The following is a 13,176-nucleotide window of genomic DNA, read 5'->3' on the forward strand; positions in this document are numbered from 1 at the left end:
CAGTAGTCAGCTGAATTTAAAACACCACCAGGAGTCAGCCCACTAGAACTGTGTTAACCAACTCCCAGTCTGTCCAGTAGTCAGCTGAACTTAAAACACCACCAGGAGTCAGCCCCCTTGAACAGTGTTAACCAACTCCCAGTCTGTCCAGTAGTCAGCTGAATTTAAAACACCGCCAGGAGTCAGCACTCGCCGGATTCAACTATCAACTTCTCCTCTGGACGTCCACTAGGTCATTCAGATGGGATTGTGTGGAGCTAAAACACATCATCGTAAAACTGACTCTCCTACCGATCCTTGACTTCGGAGATGTCATTTACAAAATGGCCTCCAACACTCTACTCAGCAAATCGGATGCAGTCTATCACAGTGCCATCCGTTTTGTCACCAAAGCCCCATATACTACCCACCACTGCGACCTGTATGCTCTCGTTGGCTGGCCCTCGCTTCATATTCGTCGCCAGACCCACTGGCTCCAGGTCATCTATAAGTCTCTGCTAGGTAAAGCACCGCCTTATCTCAGCTCACTGGTCACCATAGCAGCACCCACTCGTAGCACGCGCTCCAGCAGGTATATTTCACTGGTCATCCCCAAAGCCAATTCCTCCTTTGGCCGCCTTTCCTTCCAGTTCCTTCCAGGAAATTCCTTCCTGTCAATGACTGGAACGAATTTCAAAAATCACTGAAGCTGGAGACTCATATCTCCCTCTCTAACTTTAAGCACCAGCTGTCAGAGCAGCTTACAGATCATTGCACCTGTACATAGCCCATCTGTAAATAGCCCACCCAACAACCTCATCCCCATATTGTTTTTTTTTGGTCCTTTGCACCCCAGTATCTCTACACATTCTGCACATCTATCACTCCAGTGTTTAATTGCTAAATTGTAATTACTTCGCCACTACGGCCTATTGTATTGCCTTACCTCCCCACTCTTACCTCATTTGCACACACTGTATATATACTTTTCTATTGTGTTATTGACTAAGTTTGTTTATTCCATGTGTAACTCTGTGTTGCTGTTTGTCGCACTGCTTTGCTTTATCTTGGCCAGGTCTCAGTTGTGAATGAGAACTTGTTCTCAACTGGCCTACCTGGTTAAATAAAAGTGAAATAAATTAATACAAATTACAGCAGGTTGAGAATGGCTTGTGTAACCTATCAAAGCAGTCCGTTACCGGGAGGGAGGACAGGTTGGTTCCTTCCCGGTAACAGTTAGTGATAGCTAGGTTAGAGGGATAGGTTAGCGTTAGGGGTTCTCACCTGGACGGGTTGGCTCCTCCCAGGTAAGAGTTAGTGATAGGTTAGGGGTAAGGTTAGCGTTAGGGGTTCTCACCTGGACGGGTTGGCTCCTCCCAGGTAAGAGTTAGTGATAGGTTAGGGGTAAGGTTAGCGTTAGGGGTTCTCACCTGGACGGGTTGGCTCCTCCCAGGTAAGAGTTAGTGATAGGTTAGGGGTAAGGTTAGGGTTTCTCACCTGGATGGGGTGAGGACATGTCTCATGCACCAGGATGTATTTGTTCCTCCCAGGTAAGAGTTAGTGATAGGTTAGGGGTCAGGTAAGGTTAGGGTTTCTCACCTGGAGGGAGTGAGGACATGTCTCATGCACCAGGATGTATTGGCTCCTCCCAGGTAGGAGTTTCTCTGCGTATCTTCATAGGCAACTCCAATCCTGTACTCTGTGTCCTCGTCCAGTTCCACCTCCCAGTAATGTCTGCCTCTCACAGGGATCAGGTCCCCTAACACAGCTACACACCTGGACCAAACACACACGCATACAATATATACTATCAGAGGGAGGAGACACAGCTACACACCTGGACCAAACACACACGCATACAATATATACTATCAGAGGGAGGAGACACAGCTACACACCTGGACCAAACACACACGCATACAATATACACTATCAGAGGGAGGAGACACACCTGGATCAAACACACGCATACAATATATACTATCAGAGGGAGGAGACACAGCTACACACCTGGACCAAACACACACGCATACAATATACACTATCAGAGGGAGGAGACACACCTGGATCAAACACACACGCATACAATATATACTATCAGAGGGAGGAGACACAGCTACACACCTGGACCAAACACACACACATACAATATATACTATCAGAGGGAGGAGACACAGCTACACACCTGGACCAAACACACACGCATACAATATACACTATCAGAGGGAGGAGACACAGCTACACACCTGGACCAAACACACACGCATACAATATATACTATCAGAGGGAGGAGACACAGCTACACACCTGGACCAAACACACACGCATACAATATACACTATCAGAGGGAGGAGACACAGCTGGACCAAACACACACGCATACAATATACACTATCAGAGGGAGGAGACACAGCTGGACCAAACACACACGCATACAATATACACTATCAGAGGGAGGAGACACAGCTACACACCTGGACCAAACACACACGCATACAATATACACTATCAGAGGGAGGAGACACAGCTACACACCTGGACCAAACACACACGCATACAATATACACTATCAGAGGGAGGAGACACAGCTACACACCTGGACCAAACACACATAATATACACTAGCAGAGGGAGGAGACACAGCTACACACACCTGGACCAAACACACACGCATACAATATATACTATCAGAGGGAGGAGACACAGCTGGACCAAACACACACGCATACAATATACACTATCAGAGGGAGGAGACACAGCTACACACCTGGACCAAACACACACGCATACAATATACACTATCAGAGGGAGGAGACACAGCTACACACCTGGACCAAACACACACGCATACAATATACACTATCAGAGGGAGGAGACACAGCTACACACCTGGACCAAACACACGCATACAATATACACTATCAGAGGGAGGAGACACAGCTACACACCTGGACCAAACACACACGCATACAATATATACTATCAGAGGGAGGAGACACAGCTGGACCAAACACACACGCATACAATATATACTATCAGAGGGAGGAGACACAGCTACACACCTGGACCAAACACACGCATACAATATACACTATCAGAGGGAGGAGACACAGCTACACACCTGGACCAAACACACACGCATACAATATACACTATCAGAGGGAGGAGACACAGCTACACACCTGGACCAAACACACACGCATACAATATACACTATCAGAGGGAGGAGACACAGCTACACACCTGGACCAAACACACACGCATACACTATACACTATCAGAGGGAGGAGACACACCTTCACACCACACTATCACGGGATGAGTACACTCACACCATACTATCACGGGATGAGTACACTCACACCACACTATCACGGGATGAGTACACTCACATTTTCAGATGTTTCATTTTGAAAGCTACAGTAAATCTCCATGTCATTAACAGATCTCTATTAGCTGAGGTGTTCAGCAGGTGTAAGCCTGGTTGGTTTGTCTACCTGACAAAGGTGTAAACCTGGTTGGTTTGTCTACCTGGCAAAGGTGTAAACCTGGTTGGTTTGTCTACCTGGCAAAGGTGTAAACCTGGTTGGTTTGTCTACCTGGCAAAGGTGTAAACCTGGTTGGTTTGTCTACCTGACAAAGGTGTAAACCTGGTTGGTTTGTCTACCTGACAAAGGTGTAAACCTGGTTGGTTTGTCTACCTGGCAAAGGTGTAAACCTGGTTGGTTTGTCTACCTGGCAAAGGTGTAAACCTGGTTGGTTTGTCTACCTGGCAAAGGTGTAAACCTGGTTGGTTTGTCTACCTGGCAAAGGTGTAAACCTGGTTGGTTTGTCTACCTGGCAAAGGTGTAAACCTGGTTGGTTTGTCTACCTGGCAAAGGTGTATACCTGGTTGGTTTGTCTACCTGGCAAAGGTGTAAACCTGGTTGGTTTGTCTACCTGGCAAAGGTGTAAACCTGGTTGGTTTGTCTACCTGGCAAAGGTGTTGTCGTCGAAGGTCATGGCAGAGAGCGGGAGCTCCTCGTCTCCGTAGAACATGGAGAAGCCGTCCTCAGAGATGGACAGGCAGGGATGGGCTGTGTCCTGCAGCAGGTGGAAGATGGTTCCTACACACACAGTAACAACCTCACTGTCTGGCCTTGACAACTATAAAACACACAGTAACAATCTCACTGTCTGGCCTTGACAACTATAAAACACACAGTAACAATCTCACTGTCTGGCCTTGACCACTATAAAACACTGAACTAAACACACTACAGTATCAGGGTATGGTCTCTCCTCTCACCTATAGTAGAGACGGTAAAACACTGAACTAAACATACTACAGTATCAGCACATGGTCTCTCCTCTCACCTGTAGTAGAGACGGTAAAACACTGAACTAAACATACTACAATATCAGGACATGGGGGTCTCTCCTCTCACCTGTAGTAGAGACAGTAAAACACTGAACTAAACACACTACAGTATCAGCACATGGGGGTCTCTCCTCTCACCTGTAGTAGAGACAGTAAAACACTGAACTAAACATACTACAATATCAGGACATGGTCTCTCCTCTCACCTGTAGTAGAGACGGTAAAACACTGAACTAAACATACTACAGTATCAGCACATGGTCTCTCCTCTCACCTGTAGTAGAGACAGTAAAACACTGAACTAAACATACTACAATATCAGGACATGGTCTCTCCTCTCACCTGTAGTAGAGACGGTAAAACACTGAACTAAACACACTACAATATCAGGACATGGTCTCTCCTCTCACCTGTAGTAGAGACAGTAAAACACTGAACTAAACACACTACAATATCAGGACATGGGGGTCTCTCCTCTCACCTGTAGTAGAGACGGTAAAACACTGAACTAAACACTACAATATCAGGACATGGTCTCACCTGTAGTAGAGACGGTAAAACACTGAACTAAACACACTACAATATCAGGACATGGGGGTCTCTCCTCTCACCTGTAGTAGAGACGGTAAAACACTGAACTAAACACTACAATATCAGGACATGGTCTCACCTGTAGTAGAGACGGTAAAACACTGAACTAAACACTACAATATCAGGACATGGTCTCACCTCTCACCTGTAGTAGAGACGGTAAAACACTGAACTAAACACACTACAGTATCAGGACATGGGGGTCTCTCCTCTCACCTGTAGTAGAGACGGTAAAAGCCTGGCTCCTGTCACTGGGTCCTCCGATGTTGACAGCTCTGACGTAGATGAGGTACTGTCTTCCTGACTCCAGCTGGATCAGACTCTCACAGGTAGGAACAGCCACGATGGACCTGCAGGGAGAACCAATCACATTACAGACCTGCAGGGAGAACCAATCACATTACAGACTCTCACAGGTAGGAACAGCCACGATGGACCTGCAGGGAGAACCAATCACATTACAGACTCTCACAGGTAGGAACAGCCACGATGGACCTGCAGGGAGAACCAATCACATTACAGACCTGCAGGGAGAACCAATCACATTACAGACCTGCAGGGAGAACCAATCACATTACAGACTCTCACAGGTAGGAACAGCCACGATGGACCTGCAGGGAGAACCAATCACATTACAGACCTGCAGGGAGAACCAATCACATTACAGACTCTCACAGGTAGGAACAGCCACGATGGACCTGCAGGGAGAACCAATCACATTACGGACCTGCAGGGAGAACCAATCACATTACAGACCTGCAGGGAGAACCAATCACATTACAGACCTGCAGGGAGAACCAATCACATTACAGACCTGCAGGGAGAACCAATCACATTACAGACCTGAAGGGAGAACCAATCACATTACGGACCTGCAGGGAGAACCAATCACATTACGGACCTGCAGGGAGAACCAATCACATTACGGACCTGCAGGGAGAACCAATCACATTACAGACCTGCAGGGAGAACCAATCACATTACGGACCTGCAGGGAGAACCAATCACATTACGGACCTGCAGGGAGAACCAATCACATTACGGACCTGCAGGGAGAACCAATCACATTACGGACCTGCAGGGAGAACCAATCACATTACAGACTCTCACAGGTAGGAACAGCCACGATGGACCTGCAGGGAGAACCAATCACATTACAGACTCTCACAGGTAGGAACAGCCACGATGGACCTGCAGGGAGAACCAATCACATTACAGACCTGCAGGGAGAACCAATCACATTACAGACCTGCAGGGAGAACCAATCACATTACAGACTCTCACAGGTAGGAACAGCCACGATGGACCTGCAGGGAGAACCAATCACATTACAGACTCTCACAGGTAGGAACAGCCACGATGGACCTGCAGGGAGAACCAATCACATTACGGACCTGCAGGGAGAACCAATCACATTACAGACCTGCAGGGAGAACCAATCACATTACAGACCTGCAGGGAGAACCAATCACATTACAGACCTGCAGGGAGAACCAATCACATTACAGACCTGAAGGGAGAACCAATCACATTACGGACCTGCAGGGAGAACCAATCACATTACGGACCTGCAGGGAGAACCAATCACATTACGGACCTGCAGGGAGAACCAATCACATTACAGACCTGCAGGGAGAACCAATCACATTACGGACCTGCAGGGAGAACCAATCACATTACGGACCTGCAGGGAGAACCAATCACATTACGGACCTGCAGGGAGAACCAATCACATTACGGACCTGCAGGGAGAACCAATCACATTACGGACCTGCAGGGAGAACCAATCACATTACGGACCTGCAGGGAGAACCAATCACATTATGGACCTGCAGGGAGAACCAATCACATTACAGACCTGCAGAGAGAGCCAATGGGGAGTAGAATTGATGTCAACTTTTTTTCAGTTTCGTCAATATAGGAAGTGAATTCAAATTTGCATTTTATATTGAAACTTCTGTGTGTGTGTTTATGTGTGAGTGTGTATGTGTGTGCTTGCAGGCGTATGGGGGTGTGAGAGTGCATGTGTGTGGGGGTGTGAGTGTGTATGTGTGTGGGGGTGTGAGAGTGCATGTGTGTGGGGGTGTGAGTGTGTGTGAGGGTGTGAGAGTGCATGTGTGGGGGGGGTGTGTGGGGGTGTGAGTATGTGTGTGGGGATGTGAGAGTGCATGTGTGTGGGGGTGTAAGTGTGTGTGGGGGTGTGAGTGTGTATGTGTGTGGGGGTGTGAGAGTGCATGTGTGTGGGGGTGTAAGTGTGTGTGGGGGTGTGAGTGTGTATGTGTGTGGGGGTGTGAGTGTGTATGTGTGTGTGGGGGTGTGAGAGTGCATGTGTGTGGGGGTGTGAGTGTGCATGTGTGTGGAGGTGTGAGAGTGCATGTGTGTGGGGGTGTGTGTGGGGGTGTGTGGGGGTGTGAGAGTGTATGTGTGTGGGGATGTGAGAGTGCATGTGTATGGGGGTGTAAGTGTGTGTGGGGGTGTGAGTGTGTATGTGTGTGGGGGTGTGAGAGTGCATGTGTGTGGGGGTGTGAGTGTGTATGTGTGTGGGGGTGTGAGTGTGTGTGGGGGTGGGAGAGTGCATGTGTGTGGGGGTGTGAGTGTGCATGTGTGTGTGGGGGTGTGAGTGTGCATGTGTGTGGAGGTGTGAGAGTGCATGTGTGTGGGGGTGTGTGTGGGGGGGGGTGTGAGAGTGCATGTGTGTGTGAGTGTGTTTGTGTGTGGGGGTGTGAGTGTGTGTGGGGGTGGGAGAGTGCATGTGTGTGGGGGTGTGAGTGTGTATGTGTGCGGGGGTGTGAGAGTGTATGTGTGTGGGGGTGTGAGAGTGCATGTGCGTTAATTCTTACTCAGTGACCCCACTCTGTCCATCAGTGCCTGTCTCAATCAGCTCTACGGTGTAGGAGTCGACTGGGTTGGTGTTTCCTGACTCCCAGCGAATCAGAGCGGCTTCCGGACAACTGCTACACTCCCTCTGTCTGATGACTGGTGGAGATGGGACTGGAGGGGGAGGAGAAGAGGGAGAGAGAGAGCGAGAGAGAGAGAGGAAGATACAGAGGGATTAAAGAGGGAGGGAGGGAGAGAGAGAGGGAGATACAGGGGATTAAAGAGGGAGGGAGGGAGAGAGAGATAGAGAGAGGGAAATGCAGGGGGATTAAAGAGGTAGGGAGAGAGAGAGAGAGATGCAGGGGGATTAAAGAGGTAGGGAGAGAGAGAGAGAGAGATGCAGGGGGATTAAAGAGGGAGGGAGGGAGGAGAGAGAGAGGGAGATGCAGGGGGATTAAAGAGGTAGGGAGGGAGAGAGATGGCGATGCAGGGGGATTAAAGAGGGAGGGAGAGAGAGAGGGAGATGCAGGGGGATTCAAGAGGTATGGAGGGAGAGAGAGGGAGATACAGGGGGATTAAAGAGGGAGGGAGAGAGAGGGAGATGCAGGGGGATTAAAGAGGGAGGAAGGGAGAGAGAGGGGGATTAAAGAGGTAGGGAGAGAGAGGGAGATGCAGGGGGATTAAAGAGGGAGGGAGGGAGAGAGAGGGAGATGCAGGGGGATTAAAGAGGGAGGGAGAGAGAGGGGGATTAAAGAGGTAGGGAGAGAGAGGGAGATGCAGGGGGATTAAAGAGGTAGGGAGGGAGAGAGATGCAAGGGGATTAAAGAGGTAGGGAGGGAGAGAGATGCAGGGGGATTAAAGAGGTAGGGCGAGAGAGGGAGATGCAGGGGGATTAAAGAGGTAGGGAGGGAGAGAGATGCAGGGGGATTAAAGAGGTAGGGCGAGAGAGGGAGATGCAGGGGGATTAAAGAGGTAGGGAGGGAGAGATGCAGGTGGATTAAAGAGGTAGGGAGAGAGAGAGATGCAGGGGGATTAAAGAGGTAGGGAGGGAGAGAGATGCAGGGGGATTAAAGAGGGAGGGAGAGAGAGAGATGCAGGGGGATTAAAGAGGTAGGGAGAGAGAGAGATGCAGGGGGATTAAAGAGGGAGGGAGAGAGATGCAGGGGGATTAAAGAGGGAGGGAGAGAGAGGGAGATGCAGGGGGATTAAAGAGGTAGGGAGAGAGAGGGAGATGCAGGGGGATTAAAGAGTTAGGGAGAGAGAGAGAGAGGTGCAGGGGGATTAAAGAGTTAGGGAGAGAGAGAGAGAGGTGCAGGGGGATTAAAGAGGTAGGGAGAGAGAGAGAGATGCAGGGGGATTAAAGAGGTAGGGTGAGAGAGAGATGCAGGGGGATTAAAGTGTTAGGGAGAGAGAGAGATGCAGGGGGATTAAAGAGGTAGGGAGAGAGAGAGATGCAAGGGGATTAAAGAGGTCGGGAGAGAGAGAGAGAGATGCAGGGGGATTAAAGAGGTAGGGGGAGAGAGAGAGAGAGATACAGGGGGATTAAAGATGTAGGGAGAGAGAGAGAGAAATGCAGGGGGATTAAAGATGTAGGGAGAGAGAGAGATGCAGGGGGATTAAAGATGTAGGGAGAGAGAGAGATGCAGGGGGATTAAAGAGGTAGGGAGAGAGAGAGAGAGAGAGAGAGATACAGGGGGATTAAAGATGTAGGGAGAGAGAGAGAGAGATGCAGGGGGATTAAAGATGTAGGGAGAGAGAGAGAGAGAGATGCAGGGGGATTAAAGATGTAGGGAGAGAGAGAGAGATGCAGGGGGATTAAAGAGGTAGGGAGAGAGAGAGAGAGATACAGGGGGATTAAAGATGTAGGGAGAGAGAGAGAGAGATGCAGGGGGATTAAAGATGTAGGGAGAGAGAGAGAGAGAGAGATGCAGGGGGATTTGAGGTAGGGAGAGAGAGAGATACAGGGGGATTACAGAGGTAGGGAGAGAGAGAGATACAGGGGGATTAAAGATGTAGGGAGAGAGAGAGAGATGCAGGGGGATTAAAGAGGTAGGGAGAGAGAGAGAGAGATACAGGGGGATTAAAGATGTAGGGAGAGAGAGAGAGAGATGCAGGGGGATTAAAGATGTAGGGAGAGAGAGAGAGAGAGATGCAGGGGGATTTGAGGTAGGGAGAGAGAGAGAGATACAGGGGGATTACAGAGGTAGGGAGAGAGAGAGATACAGGGGGATTAAAGAGGTAGGGAGAGAGAGAGATACAGGGGGATTAAATAGGGAGGGAGAGAGGGAGAGAGAGAGATGCAGGGGGATTAAAGAGGTAGGGAGAGAGAGAGAGATGCAGGGGGATTAAAGAGGGAGGGAGGGAGAGAGAGAGATACAGGGGGATTAAAGAGGGAGGGAGAGAGGGAGAGAGATATAGGGGGATTAAAGAGGTAGGGAGAGAGGGAGAGAGCGGGAAAAAGAGGTGAGTGTCTTCCACTGACACATTCCTATTGAAAGCCACTGTGAGTCAGTTAGAAAGTGGTGTTCCATGGTTTTACCTGTCACGTAGACAGCCTTCTCACTGGCAGGGCTGATGCCTGTCGTATTGGTAGCTGTGACCCAGAACTCATACTGCACGTTAGGCAGCAGCTCTCCTACACTACAGTGGGTTTCCTTTACCTTCACATTAGACACTGAGGAGGAGAGAAACTCACTTCAATCATTTACAACAATGCATTATAAAGCCTTATTAAAGCCTTATACCTGTTGGTTTTAAGTACAGTAACCATAGTCTCCCTCATAGGGGAATAGTTGATTCAATTAGATGAAATGAATCCTCTTAGAGAGAGATTGAACACTCCAAATAGTACCTCCAATATATTATCTCTGTGTTGGTCCATAATGTCATGAAATATTCAACTGGAATGTCTGTCTATGTTCTGAATCTATATTCATATTCTATGTTCTGATTCTATGTTATGTTCTGAATCTATATTCATATTCTATGTTCTGATTCTACGTTCTGATTCTACATTCTGATTCTACGTTCTGATTCTACATTCTGATTCTACATTCTGATTCTACATTCTGATTCTATGTTCTGATTCTACATTCTAATTCTATGTTCTGATTCTACATTCTGATTCTATGTTCTGATTCTACATTCTAATTCTACATTCTGATTCTGTTCAGATTCTACATTCTAATTCTACGTTCTGATTCTCTGTCCTGATTCTACATTCTAATTCTATGTTCTGATTCTACATTCTAATTCTACATTCTGATTCTACATTCTAATTCTACATTCTGATTCTACGTTCTGATTCTCTGTCCTGATTCTAAGTTCAGATTCTCTGTCCTGATTCTACATTCTGATTCTACGTTCTGATTCTACATTCTGATTCTACATTCTGATTCTACATTCTGATTCTACATTCTAATTCTACGTTCTGATTCTACGTTCTGATTCTACGTTCTGATTCTCTGTCCTGATTCTAAGTTCAGATTCTCTGTCCTGATTCTACATTCTGATTCTATGTTCTGATTCTACATTCTGATTCTATGTTCTGATTCTACATTCTGATTCTACATTCTGATTCTACATTCTAGTTCTACGTTCTGATTCTCTGTCCTGATTCTAAATTCAGATTCTCTGTCCTGATTCTACATTCTGATTCTATGTTCTGATTCTACGTTCTGATTCTACATTCTGATTCTACATTCTAATTCTACATTCTGATTCTACGTTCTGATTCTCTGTCCTGATTCTACGTTCAGATTCTCTGTCCTGATTCTAAATTCAGATTCTATGTTCTGATTCTACATTCTGATTCTACATTCTGATTCTACATTCTGATTCTACATTCTGATTCTACATTCTAGTTCTACGTTCTGATTCTCTGTCCTGATTCTAAATTCAGATTCTCTGTCCTGATTCTACATTCTGAATCTATGTTCTGATTCTACATTCTGATTCTCTGTTCTGATTCTACGTTCTGATTCTACGTTCTGATTCTACATTCTGATTCTACGTTCTGATTCTATGTTCTGATTCTATGTTCTGATTCTACGTTCTGATACTACATTCTGATTCTAAGTTCAGATTCTACATTCTGATTCTAAGTTGTACTGGTGGTGGTTGTACTCGTTGCTACCGTCAGGCCCCTTGGTGCTGTCTACAGCCGGCGTGTCCTCCAGGACAGGTCTGTAGTAGAGCTCGTAGTATTCCACAGAGTCGTCTGAGAACAGGCTCCAGCACACACGCAGAGACGTCCGCGTGGCCGAGTTAGACACCTGGGGGTTGATGACCGGGGCAGAGGGGGCTGGAAAGAACCATGATCGTGACGTTACAGAGAGAGAGGAATAGCTTTATGTGAATTCATTTGTAATGCATTGACGTTTTATTTTCCTCTACAGAGGTTTATTTCATGGTGTTGACTCTTTGTTTGACTGTGACAACATAAAACTAAGTTTCTATTCCATTGATTTCCACTCTGCCTCTCCCCCACAGCCAATTCTAAACACAAAGGACTTTATTAAGACTATTTTATTACAGGATTTTGAAACATTTTGAAACTTCTCTCAAATGTGTGTCCTTCCTTCCGTGGAATCAGAGATTCTGATAAACAAAACAAATCTGTCTGAGGTGAGTCACCAAGTGAATCAAAGACACACGTCACAGACCGGTTCTAATGACACCCCACTGTAGGGCAGGGTAGCGGCAGGGTAGCCTAGTGGTTAGAGGGGAGGCAGGTAGCCTAGTGGTTAGAGGGGAGGCAGGTAGCCTAGTGGTTAGAGGGGAGGCAGGTAGCCTAGTGGTTAGAGGGGAGGCAGGTAGCCTAGTGGTTAGAGGGGAGGCAGGTAGCCTAGTGGTTAGAGGGGAGGCAGGTAGCCTAGTGGTTAGAGCGTTGGACTAGTAGCTGACAAAGTACAAAGCTGTCTGAGGTGAGTCACCAAGTGAATCAAAGACACACGTGACAGACCGGTTCTAATGACACCCTACTGTAGGGCAGGGTAGCGGCAGGGTAGCCTAGTGGTTAGAGCGTTGGACTAGTAGCTGACAAAGTACAAATCTGTCGTTCTGCCCCTGAACAGGCAGTTAACCCACTGTTCCTAGGCCGTCATTGGAAATAAGAATTTGTTCTTAACTGACTAGTTAGATAAAGGTAAAATAAAGTGCAGTACCTTGGACTAGATCCGTAAGGGCCCTGGTCAACACTATATAGGGAACAGGGCCCTGGTCAACACTATATAGGGAACAGGGCCCTGGTCAACACTATATAGGGAACTGGTCAACAGAATATAGGGAATATAGGGAACAGGGCCCTGGTCAACAGTATATAGGGAATTGGTCAACACTATATAGGGAACAGGGCCCTGGTCAACACTATATAGGGAACAGGGCCCTGGTCAACACTATATAGGGAACAGGGCCCTGGTCAACAGTAT

General features: G+C 47.4%; 1 protein-coding gene across 1 annotated transcript in view; it reads right to left on the reverse strand.

The window, feature by feature from the left end:
• The window catches only part of LOC135555035 (fibronectin type III and SPRY domain-containing protein 2-like), a 39,161-nt gene that overhangs the window by 6,494 nt on the left and 19,491 nt on the right, over positions 1-13,176 (reverse strand). The window contains exons 8-13 of the mRNA XM_064987408.1: positions 11,883-12,050; positions 10,287-10,421; positions 7,771-7,921; positions 5,147-5,280; positions 3,953-4,085; positions 1,579-1,755 (exon numbers count right to left, since the gene is read on the reverse strand). Of these exons, the coding sequence (XP_064843480.1) occupies positions 1,579-1,755; positions 3,953-4,085; positions 5,147-5,280; positions 7,771-7,921; positions 10,287-10,421; positions 11,883-12,050 (898 nt within the window). The remainder of the gene's footprint in view (positions 1-1,578; positions 1,756-3,952; positions 4,086-5,146; positions 5,281-7,770; positions 7,922-10,286; positions 10,422-11,882; positions 12,051-13,176) is intronic.

Source organism: Oncorhynchus masou, chromosome 2, assembly GCF_036934945.1.
Source record: "Oncorhynchus masou masou isolate Uvic2021 chromosome 2, UVic_Omas_1.1, whole genome shotgun sequence".
In the NCBI taxonomy this organism is placed as follows: domain Eukaryota; kingdom Metazoa; phylum Chordata; class Actinopteri; order Salmoniformes; family Salmonidae; genus Oncorhynchus; species Oncorhynchus masou.